Here is a 19,856-nt window from a genome sequence, read left to right as displayed (position 1 = left end):
ATGTGAGATAATGCATCTTGGACCGCGGGTAGAGTTTGAACTGTGATTGGCAAATCAATTGGCAATATTTTAGGATGTCTGCCATATACTCCATAGAAAGGGGTTTCTTTAATGGAAGAATGGTACGAATTATTATATGCCAATTCAGCGAGCCAAAGAAGATCAGGCCACGTTGTAGGGGCGTCAGAAGCGTAACAGCGCAAGTACTGTTTTAAAGTTTGGTTTAACCTTTCTGTTTGACCATCAGTCTGTGGATGGTAACTGGTGGACAGAGCAGAATTTATCTGTAATCCTTTGCACCATGCTTGCCAGAAACGGGCAGAGAATTGTGTTTCTCTATCAGAGAGAATGGTCTTGGGGAGTCCATGAAGACGGACGACATTTTGGAGGATAAGGGTGGCTAAATGGCTAGATGTTGGCAGACCTTTACAAGCGATAAAATGTGCATATTTTGTGAAACTGTCTATGACCACTAAAATGGTATTCTGATGACAGGCTTCTGGAAGTCCAGTGATGAAGTCCATGCTAATATGTTCCCAAGGATGACTTGCAGTTGGCAAGGGGATTAACAATCCTTTTGGTTTATTGTGAGTGTTTTTACAACGAGCACAAACTTCACACGATTATATGAAAGATTTAATATCTTTAGAAAAAGAGGGCCACCAGAAGTATCGTTTCATTAGATCTATAGTCTTTTGAGGACCTGGATGTCCTGCTATTGGATGGGTATGTAACCACTGAAAGGCAGTTTGTCTTAAATCTAAAGTTGGTAGGAAAACTCGAGATGCATATAATGGTAAGCCTTGTTGGATGGTATACATGGTACCTTGTTGTAACCATTTTTTCCATTCTGTAATATGAAAGTTTGAACGAATGAGGTCAAGAAAGTCTTCCGCAGCTATAAAACATAAAACCTTTGTAGGATCTATGATTGGTTGTGGTTTTGTTCTTTCGTGCGAGAGAGAAGAGTCTTGTCTTGTTAAGGTATCTGCTTTTCTATTCTCCGTGCCAGGTCTGAAGGTTACAATAAAATCATATTCTGAGAAGAATAACATCCATCGTAGTTGTCGAGGAGTTAACACCCTAGCTGAGCTCATGAACTGTAAGTTCCGGTGATCAGTGTATACTGTGATTTTATGCTGTGTCCCAGATAAATAATGCCTCCATTCCTTAAAAGCGTCTCGAATTGCTAATAATTCTTTTTCGGCAATAGTGTAGTTTTGTTCAGCAGCATTTAACTTTCGTGACATATAGGCTACAGGATGTAACTGCCCTGTATAGGGATAACGCTGTGATAATATAGCTCCTATTGTTACATCAGAGGCATCTGCTTCTACAATAAAAGGTTCTGTGACTCTAGGATGGGCTAGAACTGGGGCAGTAGTGAAGGCCTTTTTGAGTTCAATAAAAGCTTCATTGGCTTCAGTAGACCACTGGAAAGGAATGTTTTTACGTAACAATCTAGTGATAGGAGCTACTTTTAAAGAAAAATGGTCTATAAAACGCCAATAGAAATTTGCAAAACCTAGAAAACATTGCACGTCCTTTACTGATTTAGGTGTAGGCCAATCAACTACTGCTTGAATTTTTCGTTCTGTCATCAGCATCCCATCAGGAGTTAGAGTTACACCTAGAAATTCTACCGTTCTGACATGGAATTCACATTTACTCAATTTACAGAATAAACAATGGTTTTGTAAAGTGCGTAATACTTGTATTACATGTTTTCTATGAAGATCATTGGAATCGGAATAAATCAGGATGTCATCAATGTAGACAATCACAAAAGTATCAAGATATTCTCTTAGTACATCATTAAGAAAATATTGGAAAGCAGCAGGAGCGTTACACAGTCCGAAAGGCATTACTTGATACTCAAAGAGCCCATAACGAGTTTTAAACACTGTCTTCCACTCATCTCCCTCGCGTATACGGACCAAATGGTAAGCTCCACTTAAATCCAATTTGGTATAAATCACTGCACTTTTGACTTGGTCTAACAAGACGGGGATTAACGGCAAAGGATATTTATTCTTGACAGTGATTTTATTTATCGCTCTGTAGTCTATACATGGTCTTAACTCTCCATTTGCCTTTGGTACAAAAAACAAAGGAGAAGCTGCAGGTGAACGTGAGGGGCGGATTAATTTGTTTTCTAAACATTGATCAAGATATTCTCGCAGATAAGAGTTTTCTTTTTCTGATAAGGCGTATATTCTGCAATTTGGTATGGCAGCACCAGGAAAAAGGTATATTTGGCAATCATACGGCCTATGAGAAGGTAAAGTACTTGCAGCTTTCTCGCAGAAAACATCGGCATACTCAGAATATATGTCAGGTAAATCAATATCTTTTTCTGCTGCAGTGGCTATGTATTGGGGTAATGTTTCTTGTCTATCATGCAAACAATTCTCTAAACAGAATGCAGAAGGAAACTTTAAAGTTTGTTTTTGCTAATCTATGTAAGGATTGTGCAGTATTAACCAAGGCATACCAAGTATAAAGCCATATTGAGGGGCTTGAATTATATCAAAAAGGAGTTTCTCAGAATGATTATGACCATCAATATCTTGACAAATCGTGTGAATGGAAGAAGTACACATAGTTATTGGTCCTCCGGATAATTCGCTCCCATCCACGGCTTGCACAATTTCCGGTAACTTTTTTCGTACACAAGGAAGTTGTAGGGTTTTGACTGTTTGTGAATCTACAAAATTTCCTGTTGCACCAGAATCTATTAAGGCTTGAACTTTTTGCCATTTCCCCAAAACCAGGATTTGCATGGAGATCCGTAGATGTCTGATATGGCACTTAGAGTCAGAATGTACTGAAGGGATCATTAAACTACCCAAGAGGTCCCCTTCTTTGATTCTTGGGTGTCCTAGTTTTCCTCTGGATTATCTAACATGGCTATCTTTTTCTGTGGAGTGTTTATAGAATCTGTTTTATTTCTTGGTTTGGCTAGACAATCTCTTACAAAATGTCCTTTCTTTCCACAATAAAGACATTGTCCATTGCGACGACGAAGATCCTTTTCTTCCTTGGTTAATGGTTGACGGAGAGTTCCTATCTCCATAGGTTCTCCCACGTTTCCCGATGATGTTGAAGATAATGGAGTTCTGTATCTATCTTGATACCAAGTGTTACCCTCAGGGCGTTTTTTGTTTCCCTTACGTTCAGTAAGTCTATGGTCTAATCTCAAAGTGAGGTTAATTAGATCCGTACATGTTTTGGGTTGTGGAACTATTTGTGCCAGAATGTCTTTTAATTCCTCTTTAAGTCCTTGATAAAAAAGGGCTGATCTTTTCTCCTCTGGCCAAGAAGTCTCTACTATCAAACGATTGAAATGAGATAGATAAGAGATAAGGTCTTTATTACCTTGTTTTAATTCAAGAAGTTCTCTGTCAGCCGACATGGTAACAGCACGTCGATCAAATACTTTTTCAAATTCTTCAACAAAAAGATGCCAGTTATATAATAATCGACTGTCTTGACGTACCAGAGGGACTGCCCAAGAAGCAGCATCACCAGACAAATACGAAATGAGAAAGGCTATTCTGGACTGTGGATCCGGAAAAGCAGTAGGGCGGCATGTAAAATGCAACTCCACCTGAGTAAGAAAAACCTGCACTTTTGAAGGGTCTCCTGAAAAGCGTTCGGGAACGGCAAGAGGAATCTGTGTAGGAACATTCACAGATATATTACTAGGAGGTACACGTGGTTGGGGTGTGGCACCGTCTACTTTGGCTTGTAACTGCGTTACCTTTGTGACTAAGGCCGCTGTGGTGTTTTTAGAGTCTTGGAGTTCTTTTTGTAATTGTGTAATAGCTTGCATCACTGTATCTTAGGTGGCCATCTTAAACACCAACCACACAGACCAAGAGGAATGTAAAAACTCGTGGGCACACTATTCTGTCAAGGCCCAATTCCTCGGAGTCTGTGCATTGATGATTTAGAGGCCCACCTCCAGGCAGCACCAACTCAGAATGCTGTAATAGCACTGATGATTGGAGCGGCCAGGCGGGGGGAAGGGAATTAGGATGGGAATAGCCAGGAGGGAGACCTAAAAGGAAAAAACTGTTAGACTTAACATAGAACAACAATCACAGTATTTATAAATCAAACAATATAAAATTGTAAATATGTTTTCCATCAAACATTTTAAATAAACTAAACTCCCTATTCTCACTTGACAATCTAATAATTGGCACTCCAAACCAACACCATAAGATACCAGAGAGCATATGTTAGAAAACTCAGAAACTCAAGAGAAATAGTAAGTCCCAAAATAGAAACCAGGAAATCAAGGGTTATTATCACAAGAAAATCGTTCTAAATAGAAGTCCACTCTTTTTCTTTTTAGTGATTACAAGAACAAACGAGATGCTGCAAAGGAAAAACTATTACAAGGTCAATTCTCTTTTTCTATTTAACATGTGTTAAATAAATAGCACAAGCAATCCAAAAATCAATAAAGAAGAACAAATTCTTTAGCAAAAGCAGCTCTTTGGAAAAATCAATAAACAAGAACAAATGATATTTTTTTAACAAAGTGGCAGCTATTTGGAAAATCAATAAACGAGAACAAATGTTATTCTTTAGCAAAGTGGCAGCTATTTAGATACTTTGTATTCAAGGCAACAGGTAACTGGTAACTGACACAAACACCATTAGGGAAAACCCTAATGGAACGGGCTCACCGTGAATTAGTTGGAACACTCGTTAGCAGAGTCTGGAAACTGAGTCAGCTTGATGAAGGCTCCAGAATAGTGTGCACTGGAGATTGGGTGTGGCTGGTTTATATAGCAGAGCCACACACTAAAAATGGCTAACCTTGAGGGTTGCTGGGATATGTAGTCCCAGATACAATGTGTGAAGGGTGAATGCAAGTCAGCCACCACCTAGTGCTTCCCCCTGGCCAATGAACCTTGCCACAAAGGGGGCGGGAGGAGAACCCTTTGTGTTTAGACAGAATGGAACAAGTACACAGTTTATCCTCCGATAACATGGGATTGAAACCGCGCCAACAGCGGAGTCTGACATGAGCCCAGACCCTCCAGGTTCTCCACTGGGGTCCGAACCCCCTCTCAATCCTCTGTCTGGACTTCTGCACCCCCTCACTAAGAGGGGTACTGCCAGACACCAGAACAGCCGCCCCTCCAAGATCTCCTGACACTGTGGGGTCTCCCTCAACAGATGGCCCTACGGTACAGGCTAGGCTCCCCTCCTGGTGTTCCCTCATGGAACCCTCCAGGACCTGGCACCGGATCTTGGGCACCTTGGGCCTCAACCCATCCCCATTCCCTCTCCTCTGATACTGGACATGGGGTACCTCACCCATCCAACTACACCAGGACCTACCTGGGACACTACAATCCTTCCCTACCTCACCTGGTTGGGAAATACCTACACCACTCCTCTCAGGAGTGCCCCCAAATGCCTCTTCAGACTCTCTGGTACTCACCCAGGAGTCTGCCTCCAGTGTAAGCTCCTTGGGGTCAGAGAACTCACACTCCACCTGGTGTTGGCATAGCTCTGGAAAATAAGGGCTAGACATATGCTCTCTAGCAATTACATCACTAAGCCCCTCACATGAATTAACCAAAGTACCCTTCATCCAACCATCCAGTGACTCTGCTTTGAAAAAGCACCCCACATCACCCTCCTGAGACTGGTGAGACAGTACCTGACTGTCCCTGACACACAACCCACACTCTTCTGGGACGTCTTCACACTCTATAACCAGGACGTCTACCTGGGGAGAACCCCTCTCCCTGTCACTCTCACATAGAGTCAGTAGAGTGTCCCTCCCACCAGTAGGAATATCGCTCCCCATGCCGGTTCCCCAATCCACCACAGGGACCATGCCCATCACTGGAGCTACCTCATACCCCTGAACTTCCTGGTGTGTGTTTACTCCCTCCTTCAAGTAGGGCACCACATCTCTGGGCATGTGCACTTCTTCAGCAGCACTGGATATAAAACTGTTGCTGCCACCATTCCAGCTGGACTCAGCCCTCATGACTTCCAGCTCCTTAATGTTTAGCTCATAAGCCCAAATCCTCTTTTTGATCTCTAAGTCCCTCCTCCTTTCCTCCAACTCCTTCTCCTCTTGCATCCTCAACTCCTTGAACTTCAACCGGTGAGCTCTCTCTGCCTGTCTGTCCTATAACTTTTCAGGAGTCAGACCCTTGGGTGACACCCTGCTACCCCTCTTGGGGACCCTCCCACCAGGCGTAACAGGTACCTCCACTACACCACTGTGTATCCTCTGCACTTCCCAACCCACATTCTCCTCCTCTGTGTGCCCTCCAGCCTCCTTGACTGTCTCCCAGGACCTCTGTGCCTTTTGCAGCGCCCCCTCCCTGGTGGAGCTCTCAGTGGGACAGTCAAGATCTTTAAGGAACTGTTTCAATTGAGCAACTGAGTACTTCTTCAGTATCTCTATTTCAAACACAGCTCCAGCTGTTGAATCTCCAGATTGAGACATGATGGTCACAAGTGCAAAGTTCCAAAGGCAGAAAATAAGTTCCCAATGAAGTAAAAAGAATCATTCAAGGGAGAAGCAAAATCATGGAAGTAGAACAAAAAGGAGTCCTTAAGAGAAAAAGCAAAATCACAAGACAAGTAGTATGTGGTCACGTAGTGGTCTGAAATCAAAACAGTAGTGTACACTTAGTCAGTGTATGTCAAGTACAAATACAAGTCCAAATCCCAACCGCTGATCACCAATGTTAGAAATGGGGTCTTTGGTTGACAGTCAGGATACCCCCTGTTCAAGCAAGGACCCTCACTCTAGTCAGGGTAAAAGAGAATCACCCTCATCTAACCCTTGCTTACTCTCTTGGTAGCTTGGCAGAGCAGTAGGCTTAACTTCAGAGTGCTAGGTGTAAAATATTTGTACCAACACACACAGTAACTCAATGAAAACACTACAAAATGACACAACACCAGTTTAGACAAATAGGAAATATTTATCTAAACAAAACAAGACCAAAACAACAAAATTCGACAATACACAAGTCAAGTTATGAATTTGTAAAGATTAAATAAAAAAATAGCACTTAGAAACAGAAAATTATTTGATGAGGTGTTGACACGGCGTTGTGACGGAGTCGTTCCTAACAATCCTACACCAGCGGCGCTGGCCACGGAGTCATGCAGACCCCCAGGTACAGTACCTTGTTGAAGAGTGAAAACAAGCCGATGCGCGAAGACGGGGATCGCGGCGCCTGTGCGAAATTTTGAATCCGCGCACTTCGAGCGGCATTGGTCATGACGTGGTGCGGTGACTTCCACGAAGTCGCGGACTTCGGTGGGGCTGCAGTGGTGTCGGGTCTGCGAAGGTCGTCACGTCGCGTTCCAGCGAAGATCACGGAGTTGGTTGCAGGCAGCGTCACGGAATTCAGCAGCGGCGTCGGTCCGGAGTCGTCCGAAGTCGATTTGCTTTAATTTTCACCAGCTTTTCATTTCAAGGGCCCAGGGACTGGATAGGGCACCACTTGTCAGGGGAAGAGTCTCTCCAGAGCCTCCAGGTGCTGGCAGAGAGAAGTCTTTGCTGTCCCTGAGACTTCAAACAACAGGAGGCAAGCTCTAAATCAAGCCCTTGGATATTTCCTCTCAAGATGGAAGGCACACAAAATCCAGTCTTTGCCCTTTTACTCTGGCAGAAGCAGCAACTGCAGGATAGCTCCACAACGCACAGTGACAGTCAGGGCAGCTCTTCTTCCTCAGCTCTTCAGCTGTTCAGCTCTTCTCCAGGCAGAGGTTCCTCTTGTTTCCAGAAGTGTTCCAAAGTCTGTGGTTTTGGGTGCCCTTCTTATACCCAATTTCTCCTTTGAAGTAGGCCTACTTCAAAGTAATGTATCTTTTGAATGTGAAATCCTGCCTTGCCCAGGCCAGGCCCCAGACACTCACCAGGTGGTCGGAGACTGCATTGTGTGAGAGCAGGCACAGCCCTTTTCAGGTGTAAGTGACCACTCCTCCCCTCCCTCCTAGCACAGATGGCTCTTCAGGAAATGCAGACTACACTCCTGCTCCCTTTGTGTCACTGTCTAGTGTGAGGTGCAACCAGCCCAACTGTCAAACTGACCCAGACAGGGAATCCACAAACAGGCAGAGTCACAGAAATGGTATAAGCAAGAAAATGCTCACTTTCTAAAAGTGGCATTTTCAAATACACAATCTTAAAATCAACTTTATTAAAAGATGTATTTTTAAATTGTGAGCTCAGTGACCCCAAACTCCACATGTCCATCCGCTCCCAAAGGGAATCTACACTTTAATCAGATTTAAAGGTAGCCCCCATATTAACCTCTGAGAGGGACAGGCTTTGCAATAGTGAAAAACAAATTTAGCAATATTTCACTGTCAGGACATATAAAACACATCACTATGGGGGTAATTCTGACCCTGGCGGTCATGGACCGCCAGGGCCAACGACCGCGGAAGCACCGCCAACAGGCTGGCGGTGCTTCTGGGGCCATTCTGACTGCGGCGGTACAGCCGCGGTCAGAAAAGGGAAACCGGCGGTTTCCCGCCGGTTTCCCACGGCCCCAGGGAATCCTGGGGCCGCCATGGGGAGTCCGACCCCCTTCCCGCCATCCTGTTTCTGGCGGTTTTCACCGCCAGAAACAGGATGGCGGGAACGGGTGTCGTGGGGCCCCTGGGGGCCCCTGCAGTGCCCATGCCACTGGCATGGGCACTGCAGGGGCCCCCTAACAGGGCCCCACATTGATTTTCAGTGTCTGCTTGGCAGACACTGAAAATCGCGACGGGTGCAACTGCACCCGTCGCACACCAGCAACTCCGCCGGCTCCATTCGGAGCCGGCATCCTCGTTGCTGGTGCTTTCCCGCTGGGTGGCCGGGTGGCTTTTTGGCGGTCGCCCGCCAGCTCAGCGGGAAAGCCAGAATGACCGCCGCGGTCTTTTGACCGCGGTGCGGTCTTCTGGCGGCGGAACTTTGGCGGGCGGCCTACTAACCAGTGCTAAAGTGCATATGCTCTCTGTGTAGATTGTATTGGTGGTTGGTTATCCCTGATTGACATATTTGATTTACTAGTAAGTCCCTAGTAAAGTGCACAAGAGGTGCTGAGGCATGTAAATCAAATGCTGCTAATGGGCCAGCAGCACTGATTGTGCCACCCACATGAGTAGCCCTGTAAACATGGCTCAGTCCTGCCACTGCAGTGCCTGTGTGTGCAGTTTTTAAACTGTCAATTCGACTTGGTAAGTGTACCCAATTGCCAGGCCTAAACCTTCCCTTTTTATACATGTAAAACACCCCTAAGTTAGGCCCTAGGTAGCCCCATGGGCAGGTGTTTTACATGTCCTAACAGTGAAATACTGCCACATTCACTTTTAACTGTTGCAAGGCCTATCTCTCTCATAGGTTAATATGGGGGCTGCTTTAAATATTTGTAAAGTGTATTTTCCCTTTGAGAGCAGATAGACATTTGGAGTTTGGGGTCTCTGAACTCACCATTTAAAAATACATCTTTTAGTGAAGTTGGTTTTAGATTGTTAGTTTGAAAATGCCACTTTTAGAAAGTGGGCATTTTCTTGCTTAAACCATTTTGTGACTCTGCCTGTTTGTGGATTCCCTGTCTGGATCAGACTGACAGTTGGGCTGTTTGTGAATCTCCTCTAAGACAGTGACACAAAAGGTGCTGGGGTGTAGCCTGCATATCCTGATGAGCAATCTGGGCTAGAGTGGAGGGAGGAGTTGTCACTTACACCTAAGGGCTGTGCCTGCCCTCACACAAAGTAGTCTCCAACCCCCTGGTGCGCATCTGGAGCCAGGCCTGGCAAGGCAGGATCCTGTAAACAACAGAGACTTTTCTTTGAAGTTGGGCAACTTCAAAGGCAGAAAGGGGTATAAGGAGTGGACCCTAAACCCCAAACTTTATATTTCTTCAAGATTACTTCTGGAATCAAGAGGAACCTCTACCAGTGAGAAGAGCTGAAGAGCTGGGAGAGGAGTACTTCCCCTTTGCCTGTGACTGTACTTTGCTGGGTTGGCCTGCAGTTGCAGTTTCTGCCTGAGCATGGACAAAGACTGGACTTTGTTGTGCATTCCTGCATGAGAAGAATCTCTGAGGGTTTGAACTGAGCTTGCCTCCTGTTGTGAAGACTCAGGGCCATCAAAGACTTCCTCTGCCAGTACCCGGACTCTCTGTTGAGACTCCTGCCCTGCCAAGTGGAGCGCTGCCCAGTCTCTGGGCCCTTGAGAGATGAGGTTAGCAGAACAATGACTGAAATCCACGCACAGAACACCGTGCAGGGAAATTTTCGACACACCACCTGCAATTCGGCTGAAAAATGAAGCGCCACCTGCTTTGCAGCCAAAATCGATGCAGCACCTGCATTGTGGCTGGGAGGATCGACGTATTGCGGCTGGAGAAATGACACAACACCCGCTTGCAGCTGCTGATAGTGACGCAAACCCCACGTTGCACGTTTTTTCAACACCATGTGACCGAATTTCACACACATCGTTGTTGGGCGTCAAAGTCATTGTGAACCTGCGTGGATCCGAGGTGCCCTGTCTGGAAATTAACACATCACTCTCTTGCGTGGTAGAAAAATGTTGCATCGCCTACCCGACTGGAGAAGAAACAACGCATGGCCTCACTTGCGAGTAAGGAATCGACACTTCGCTGACTTTTCCGACACACGCTTGGCCATGCAGCTTTATTCTGGGTGCAAACCAGGTACTTTGTGTAAAATCAACATTTCCATTGTGTTCTATGGAGTAAGACTTATCCTTTTGAAAATTCATTTCTTGACTTGTGTATGCTGGATTTTTGTTGTTTTGGTCTTGTTTGATTTAGATCAATATTGCCTATTTGTCTAAACTGGTGTGGTATCCATTCTGTAGTGTTTTCACTGTATTACTGTGTGTGTGGGTGCAAATACTTTACACATTGCCTCTGAGATGAACCTGACTGTTTGTGTCAAGCTACCAAGGGGGTGAGCAGGGGTTATCTTAAGTGTGTACCTTCATTGCCCTGACTAGAGTGTGGGTCCCTGCTTGGACAGAGTGCAAAGTGACTGCCAACCAGAGATCCCATTTCTAACATTGGCGATCAGCGGTGGGGATTGAACTTGTATTAGTACTTGACATACAGTGATTAAGTGTACACTACTATTTTCAGTGCAGACCATTATGTAACCACATACCACTTGTTTTTGTGATTTTGTTTTTTTTCTCTTCCTGGACTTCATCTACTTTTGAAGTTCGCATTGAGAACTCTTTTTTCTGTCTTAGTACTTTGCACTTTTGGACTTGCCATAATGTCTCAATCTGGGGATGCACCAGCTGGAGCTGTTTTTGGGTTGGAGAAGCTGGAGAGCTATACAGTTCCCCAACTGAAACAGTTCGGTAAGGATCTTGCCCCTCCCAGTAAGAGCTCCGCCAGTAAGGGGGAGCTGCAAGAGGCACTGAGGGCCTGGGTGACAGCCAAGGAGGTTTGGGGCATACAGAGGAGAAGATTGATGGTGAGAAGGTGCACACCATCCATGAGGGTGTAGTAGAGGTACCTGTACTGCCTGAGAGAGGGTCTCCAGGGCGGGTAGCAGTGTGTCCTCTGATGGTCTGAGTCCTGAAGAGGTGCAGGACAGACAGGCAGAGAGGGTGTACCAATTGGAGTTAGAGAAACTTAGAGTGAAGATAGAGCAGAGAAGGCTGGCCTTAGAAGAGAAAAAGATGCTCTTGGCTCATGAGCTAAAGTTGAGGGCACTGGAAGCCATGTGGGCTGAGTCCAGTTCAGATGGTGGCAGGAAAGGTTTTATGTCCAGTATGGAAGAAGTGCACATGCCCAGAGACTTGGTGCCCAGCTTGAAGGAGGGGGTTAACATATACCAGAAGGATCAGGGGTATAAGGTAGCTCCAGTGGTGTGCAGGATCCCTGAGGTGGATTGGAGAACTGGCATAGCATGTCATATTCCTTGTGGTAGGAGGGACACTCTACTGGCTCTAGGTGAAAGTGACAGGAAGAGGTGTTCCCCCCAGGTAGAGATCCTGGTTGTGGAGTGTGGAGTCACCCCAGAAGAGTGTGGGTTGAGTGTTAGGGACAGGCAGGTACTGTCTCACCAGTCTCAGGAGGGTGAGGTGGAATACTTTTTCAAGGTTGAAGCACTGGATGGTTGGGTGAAGGGTAGTTTGGTTAACTCACATGAGGGGCTGTGTGGTGTGATTGATAGAGAGCATATGACCAGACTTGTTTTCCAGAGCTACGCCAACACCAGGTGGAGTGTGAGTTCTCTGACCCCAGGAACTTGCACTGGAAGCACACCTCTGGTTGAGTACCAGAGGGTCTGAAGAGGCATTTGGGGGTGCTCCTGAAGGGAGTGGTCTAGGTATGTCCCAACCAGGTGAGGTGAGAAAGGCTTGCGGTGTCCCAAGTAGGTCCCAGTGTAGTGGGATGAGGGGGAATCCCATGTCCAATCTCAGAGAAGAGGGAATGGGGGGGTGGGATGAGTCCCAGGATGCCCAAGATCCAGTCCTAGAACCTGGAGGGTTCCATGAGTGAAACCCAGGAGGGGAGCCTAGCCTGTACTGTAGGGCCATCTGCTGAGAAGGAGCCCACAGAGTCAGGTAACTTGGAGGGGGGGGGGGGGGCTATCATCAGCGAACCACCAGTTCTGGTGTCTGGCAATACCACTAATATTGAGGGGTGCAGAAGTCCAGACAGAGGGTTGAAAGGGGGTTGCGGGCCCCAGAGGAGAACCTGGAGAGTCAGTGGTCAGCTCTGAGGTCAGAGCCCCCAGGAATGACCTTGGCGATACCATTTCTGGGCCGGGGGATCCAGGCTTTGCCAGATGGGCAGAGGTAATGAGACCGGCACCAGCCAGAATCCAGTACAACCCTTAGGGAAGGTGCTTCCCTTGTGGGAGGTAGGTGTGCTCCCCCAGGAAGACCTGGATTGCTAGGCAGTGGTCCAGTCTGAGGGTACAGACCCTAGGCTGGAGGGTCAGGTGCAAGGGGTAAACTCTGACCTGATGGGGAGGCGATATGCCCAATCACCCCTCCCTGGTGTGACTTCTAAGGGTACTCTCCATAGTTGGGGGGTGCACAACCCCGGGAGGGGAGGAGCAGAGGAGGGAAAGACTCATCCCTGATCCCAGTTTAATCCAAGGGTACAGATCCTGGGTTGAGGGGCCAGGTTCAGGGTGTCCCCCCTGACCTGGAGGGAGGAACAACTGCTAACAATGCCCCTACCATATTGGATTCTGGGGGGGGGAGCACTGCTGGTGGGGGTTGCAGGAATCCCAGAAGGAAGGGTAGGGGGAGGGATGTCTCACCTCTGACCCTGGTCCAACCAGAGGGTACAGACCCCAGGTTGGAAGACCAGCTGCAGGTTAACATCCCTGCACTGGTGGGAGAATTGGGCAGGACTGCTTCTTTAAGCAACCTGACAATTCTGGATTCCGGAGGGGGTCACTCTAAATGGGAGGGGGGGGTGCAGAAGGTGGGGTAAGGGGAGGGAAGCCCCCAGGTTGGGAGACCAGTTGCAGGTTAACATCCCTGCACTGGCTGGAAAATTGTGCAGGACTGCTTCTACAAGCACCCTGACAATTCTGGACTCTGTGGATGCCACTCCTGGGGGAAGGGTACAGAGCCCCAGAAGGGAGGAACAGGGTCAGGCTGCTGTCCCAGACCTGGTGGAAGGGAGAGTGGTCCAAGGGTGCCAGGCCCCTGGGGCTAATGCCCCCACTATCCACAGCCACAATGGTTGGAGAGCCTAGAAAGGCCTGGGGCCTGGCTCTAAACCCTGACAGCTATCACTGGCCACTGTGGTTTTCTGTCCGTGTGGACAGAGTTGCCCCTGTGGAAGCAGGAGTCACACCCCAGGGCTGGAGTGGGCCACACTGTTGGTACTATCTGCCCCTGGGATATATCTGTGGGCAAAGTAAGGTTAGGTACTGCACAGATGGTATCCACAGGTGAGGAGAGGGGTTCCCCATGGGTTAGCTTATTGCGCCCTGAGAGTATGGAAAGAGAGATCCAACTAGAGCCAGGAAGGCGTAGAACCGTAACATGCCCCTGCTGTTGTGGGCCAGACTCCATGTTGTATTGCCTCAGTCAGGAAAGTACATCAAGGTATTTATTTGTCTCCCCTGCCTTTAGGGTGGTGGAGGGTTGTGTTGGAACTGGCCCTTTTTTGCAGGGGCATCCCCAAACTTGTTGCCTCCTTCCTCCTATTTTTTTCTGGCCAGTTTTTGTTGGCTTTAGGACTCTGGGCACTTTACCACTGCTACAGTGCATATGCTCTCTGTGTAGTTTGTTTTGGTGATTGGTTTATCCCTGATTGGAATATTTGATTTACTAGTAAGTCCCTAGTAAAAAGTGCTCTAGAGGTGCTCAGAGCATGAAAAACAAAATGCTACTAGTGGGCCTGCAGCACTGATTGTGTCACCCACATAAGTAGCCCTATAAACATGGCTCACGCCTGCCACTGCAGGGTCTGTGTGTGCAGGTTGTAAACTGCCAATTTAACTTTGCAAGTGTTCCTACTTGCTAGGCCTAAACCTTCCCTTTTTACACATGTAAGGCCCCCTTAAGGTAGGTGCTAGGTAGCCCCATGGGCAGGGTGCAGTGTATGTTAAAGGTGGGAGGTGTACTGATGTGTTTTACATGTCTCAACAGTGAAATACCGCCAAATTTGTTTTTCACTGTTGCAAGGCCTATCTCTCTCATAGGTTAACATGGGGCTGCCTTTAAATATTCTTAAAGTGCAGTTTCTCTTTGAGCGCAGTTAGAGATAAGGAGTATGGGGTCTCTGAACTCACCATTTAAAAATACACCCTTTAGTGAAGTTGTTTTTTTATTGTTAGCTTGAAAATGCCCCTTTTAGAAAGTGGGCATTTTCTTGCTTAAACCATTCTGTGACTCTGCCTGTTTGTGGATTCCCTGTCTGGATCAGACTGATAGTTGGGTTGTTTGTGAATCTCCTCTAGACAGTGACACAAAAGGAGCTGGGGTGTAGCCTGCATATTCTGATGAGCCATCTGGGCTAGAGTGGAGGGAGGAATGGTCACTTACACCTAAAAGGGCTGTGCCTGCCCTCAAACAATGCAGTCTCCAACCCCCTGGTGTGCGTCTGGAGGCAAGCTTGGGCAAGGCAGGATCCTGTAAACAACAGAGAGTTTTCTTTGAAGTTGGGTAACTTCAAAGGCAGAAAGGGGTATAAGTAGTGGACCAAAACCCGAGACTTTAGATTTCTTCAAGATTACTTCTGGAATCAAGAGGAACCGCAGCCAAGGAGAAGAGCTGAAGCGCTAGAGGAGGAGTACTGCCCCTTTGCCTGTGACTGTGCTTTGCTAGGTTGGCCTGTAGTTGCTGCTACTGTCTGAGAGAGGACAAAGACTGCTTGAGAAGAATCCCTAAGGGCTTGAATTGAGCTTGACTCCTGTTTTGAAGTCTCAGGGCAATCAAAGACTTCCTCTGCCAGCACCTGATGAGACTCCTGCCCTGCCAAGTGGTGCCCTGTCCAGCCTCTAGGCCCTTGAGAGGTGAAGTTGGAGGAACAAGAATGGAAATCCACGCACAGAATGCCGTGCGGGGAAAATTTCAATGCACCACATGCAACACGGCTGAAAAACGACACACCACCCCCCCTCGTGGCTAAAATCAACACTCCACCTGCATCGCGGATGGGAGATCGACGCATCGCAGCTGGAGAAACAATCCAACACCTCCTTGCAGCTGCCAATAATGACGCAAACCCCACATAGCACCATGTGACCGGATTGCACAAGCATCGTTGATGGGCGTCAAAGTCATCTTGAACCTGTGTGGATCCGAGGTGCCCTGTATGGAAATCCACGCATCACTCTTGCGAGAGAGAAAAATGATGTATTGCCTACCCATCCAGAGAAGAAACGATGCACGGCCTCACTTGCGAGTAAGGAATCAACGCATCGCTGACTTTTCCGACCCACCGTGCAGCTTTAATTTTGACGCAAACCAGGTACTTTGTGTAAAATCAATGTTTACATTGTTTTTTATGGAGTAAGTCTCTTATCCTTTTGAAGATTAATATCTTGACTTGTGCATGCTGGATTTGTGTCGTTTTGGCCTTGTTTGATTTAGATAAATGTTGCCTATTTTTCTAAATTGGTGTGGTGTCCATTTTGTAGTGTTTTCACTACATTACTGTGTGTGTGGGTACAAATACTTTACACATTGCCTCTGAGATAAGCCTGACTGCTTGTGCCATGCTACCAAGAGGGTGAGCAGGGGTTATCTTAAGTGTGTACCTTCATTGCCCTGACTAGAGTGATGGTCCCTGCTTGGACAGAGTGCAAACTGACTGCCAACCAGTGACCCCATTTCTAACAATGTACTAATATATATTTTTGTAAATATAAATTATGAGTTAGAACTTAACATTTGAATATCTCATTGGTGTGGGTCTTATGAAAAGAGTCACCTAATACTGAGGAAACAACATGGTGTCAGGAGCCCATATTCTGGTTCTGGACCATCACCAGATAATAACATGTTCCAAATATAGTTAAGGATTAGGCTGACCATAATGTGTTGTCCCCCTGTGTTTTTCTGGTTTGTTGAGAGACATCTGTCTCAAATCTTGAACGCCTTTTTATTGGATTACACTTCTACGTCTGGACAGCTGTGCCCATACAGTAAACTTCTAATCAATCAGATTCAATTTACAAGCCTAGTAAAATGCATAGAAAGATTACATCTTTGATTCCCAAGATTCACATAAGCACACCATTGCTTATTGTTAAGTATTGTTGAAGAACAAATCTCAGTTGTAGTTTGCATGAGATTTATAAAGATATCTTTGATTTTGTGGGTGTTCCCGTTGAATTGAGAGGCTTTACTATTAGGTAACATTTCTTTGAATGAATACTGTGCTGAACGCACTTTTCTTGACACACTATCCACTGGTTTTTCGACAACATCTTCCTTGCATTCCCCAATTGCTAATTCCTTTAGCACATGTTATTGTGGATGTCCACAAATGATATAATATTTGAAACTTTGACAACTCAAATAATACCAAAAATATTTAATGTTTTCACACTTTTCGTGGCAACAGTGCCTTGCATTTTCTATCATGTGAAGGGTCTTCATTATTAAAAAAGACTTATAGATTTGATATGCCACTATTTTCTAGAGACGATGAACAAAGAGAAAATAATCAGTAGAAGTATTCATAAGAGAAAGGGAGTTAGGGTGGCAGTTGAACATTTAGTTGAGGGGAGGCAGCAAAGGGAAAGTGGTTGAGGGCCAGATTTATCATAATATTATGTTGCCCATGCATCACCAACGACATTTCAAAGTCAATGCAATACTAAAGGGAGATTTACCAGGTAATGCAAGGCCACCATGCGTGGCCCTGCGTTGCTTGGTAAATCTGGAATAACACAAGGCAGTGCAAGTCACTGCCTTGGATTACTCTGCTCTGAAAAGGTGCTCCATTGGTGGGTCGTGAGTGTCCCCTCGCATTCATCCATGGATTTTGGTGCATTCCCAGATTTCGCAAGACTGATAAACCTGGGAATGTGTCAGAATGCTACTCCTTCCCAGGAGAGGTGGAACAAGGAGAAATATCTTTATTTCTCCTCGATGTTTCCTCATTCCAAGTGTGCTGCATTCTGTGGTAGACTTAGAACGAGGAAAACGCCTGAGAGGATTGTTTTTGGACATCGGAAGAGTCCCTTCCTGCACAAAAAACATTGCGCAGTGGATAAAGGTTGCCTGCATTGGCACTAGGCAGCTGCTTGTGCACCAGCACAGGCACAGAAAAGAAATGCCCCGTATCTTGGTAAATATGACACGTTTCTGCCCTTTGTTTCATGCAGAGCAGCTCAGCAAATTGTCTTTCTGCATTGTGTTCCTTGAAAGATTGATAAATCTGGCCGTAAATGTCTTGGAAACTGCCAGTATTATGAACAGCAGTATAGACTGAAATGAACTGCAATGAAAACTTGGGAGTATGAAAAGTAGAGGGGACGAATGTGGTACAAAGAGAGAATACTTTCAAGGCAATAAGGATTCCATGATTTGTATATTTCATTGTGACACATGGCTGCCAAAGATCACGCAATGCACAGCACAGCATAGTCATGAGAAAGGAGTTCCCAGAAGGTTCTGTCTGGCAGCACACCAGTTTTTACTGTAGACCATATCGAGTTAAAAAATGTTGGCAAACTAACAAAGAGGTCTAGTGGATAGTAAAACATCATGCTTTTGGACACACATGGGCCAATTCGCACAGTCACTGACAGCAACCAAGAGAAAGAAACAAAACCGAACAGGGCAGGGAATCCTTATAACAAAATTGCAAAGCATAACGTCAAAGTATGGTTGTGTGCTAGGATGGGCATGTCTTATCAAACAAGTGAATACGGTGGATTTCAAGGAGTTTTCAACCGTCAAGCTGAGTGTCTCTGGCACTCAATGTTATATTTGCAATGAAATATTTTTCAAGGTACAGTGAAACAAACACAGTAAACAAAACAATATTCTCTCAAGAGTTTTTTTTCTCGTACTGAATTACTTCATTTTCTTCTTTCTGGACGTGGACAGTCTATATCTCCTAAATTCTCTGTATTTTCATCCTCAGTAAACACCCAAATTTGGGATTCGGGGTAGAGAAATGTATTGCTTCTTAGAATGTGTCTAAATTATTCCTAAAACTTTGTTTCCTAAATTCCAATTCAGTGACTGTTCTTTCGTGTACAAAGTTTCTCCATACTCCAGTGATCCAGCCTCATTTTTTGGAGTCTTAAAAATGTGTTGATATGTCTTTGGTTAAAAAACACATAAAACAAAGGAAATGCTCATTTCTCGTGTTGATCTTCATAAAGGGGTATTTACTTTGGAAAGTAAGCATTTCAGATGAACCGTTGGCCCCATGGAAGTTGAGGTTCTTCATAGTGTGCACCTCTCCAGTTAATCACTCTGAGCTCCTGGTCTTCACACGGTTGTTGCAGGCCCATACTGGAATAGGAGAGGGGAAGTTTCTCGGATTCGAACACTGAACAGGCCCTTCGTCCAACTGGTCTGTAGTGAGATGGGCCGGAAGTCGTCTGGCAGCCACTGTTCTTTGTCGTTGTCGGAGACGAAGACCAGTGCAAAGTGGTTTAATTGGTCCTCCCCATAGCAGTAGGCCTCTGTAGTTCCAAGCATGCCCCTGGAAACGTCATTCATTTCCAATACCACTAGCTTCACCACCTCCTGGGCTGAAGTTTTGTGGGTCACGTGGAGCTGGAGACACAAAGACAAAACACAGGGTATTAAATGAAAAACTGAGAGGGTAGTTTTTGGATTATGCACAACTCTTGTGAGAGATGGTACATCACATTTTGGAATATCGCAGAAAATGGGCAGTTACGATCGAAGAGCCAGATCAATAAAGTTTTCCTCCATAAGTAACTGTGACTTACTTCTAAGTTAACAGTAAGTCACACCTACTCACAGATTTTTTTTTTTAATGAGGCCCTTAGTATTGAATGGAAACGCAAACATTGTTCTTGGAGGCACTTAACAATTTTCCAAAGTAATTTTCCAAAGCGCTTGCTACCTGGCATGAGACAAATTTGCCAACAGAATCCCCACAAATATGGTACATCACCTTGTGACATTAAAGATACTTGTGGAACAGTATTATTTCCAAAATGTTTCAGATATGTAAAGATGAAATAGTTTAGGGAAATTATTTTTGAAAGATTGACTATTATTGGAAAAGTAAATTAGGGACTCAGCATAGTCGGCAACTTTCAACTGGGAGCCAGATTTCAAAATGTTTTAATTGGGTAAACAACCATTTTTGATACAACCAGTCCTAACTGTGAAAAGATTATATACAGTGAGCTTG

The 19,856-nt window shown here is 45.6% G+C and overlaps 1 protein-coding gene across 4 annotated transcripts in view; it reads right to left on the bottom strand.

Moving 5' to 3' along the window:
- Positions 1 to 17,027: 17,027 nt before the first annotated feature.
- The window catches only part of LOC138261506 (ankyrin repeat and fibronectin type-III domain-containing protein 1-like), a 1,513,685-nt gene continuing 1,510,856 nt past the window's right edge, over positions 17,028 to 19,856 (bottom strand). For all 4 annotated transcript variants that reach the window (XM_069210501.1, XM_069210504.1, XM_069210503.1 and 1 more), the window contains one exon: positions 17,028 to 19,246. In XM_069210501.1, coding sequence (XP_069066602.1) covers positions 18,956 to 19,246 — 291 coding nt within the window. In that variant the 3' untranslated portion in view covers positions 17,028 to 18,955. The remainder of the gene's footprint in view (positions 19,247 to 19,856) is intronic.

This window comes from Pleurodeles waltl, chromosome 10, assembly GCF_031143425.1.
Source record: "Pleurodeles waltl isolate 20211129_DDA chromosome 10, aPleWal1.hap1.20221129, whole genome shotgun sequence".
In the NCBI taxonomy this organism is placed as follows: Eukaryota; Metazoa; Chordata; class Amphibia; order Caudata; family Salamandridae; genus Pleurodeles; species Pleurodeles waltl.
The sequence above is the reverse complement of the archived record's forward strand: the minus strand, read 5'-3'. Positions and strand labels throughout refer to the sequence as shown.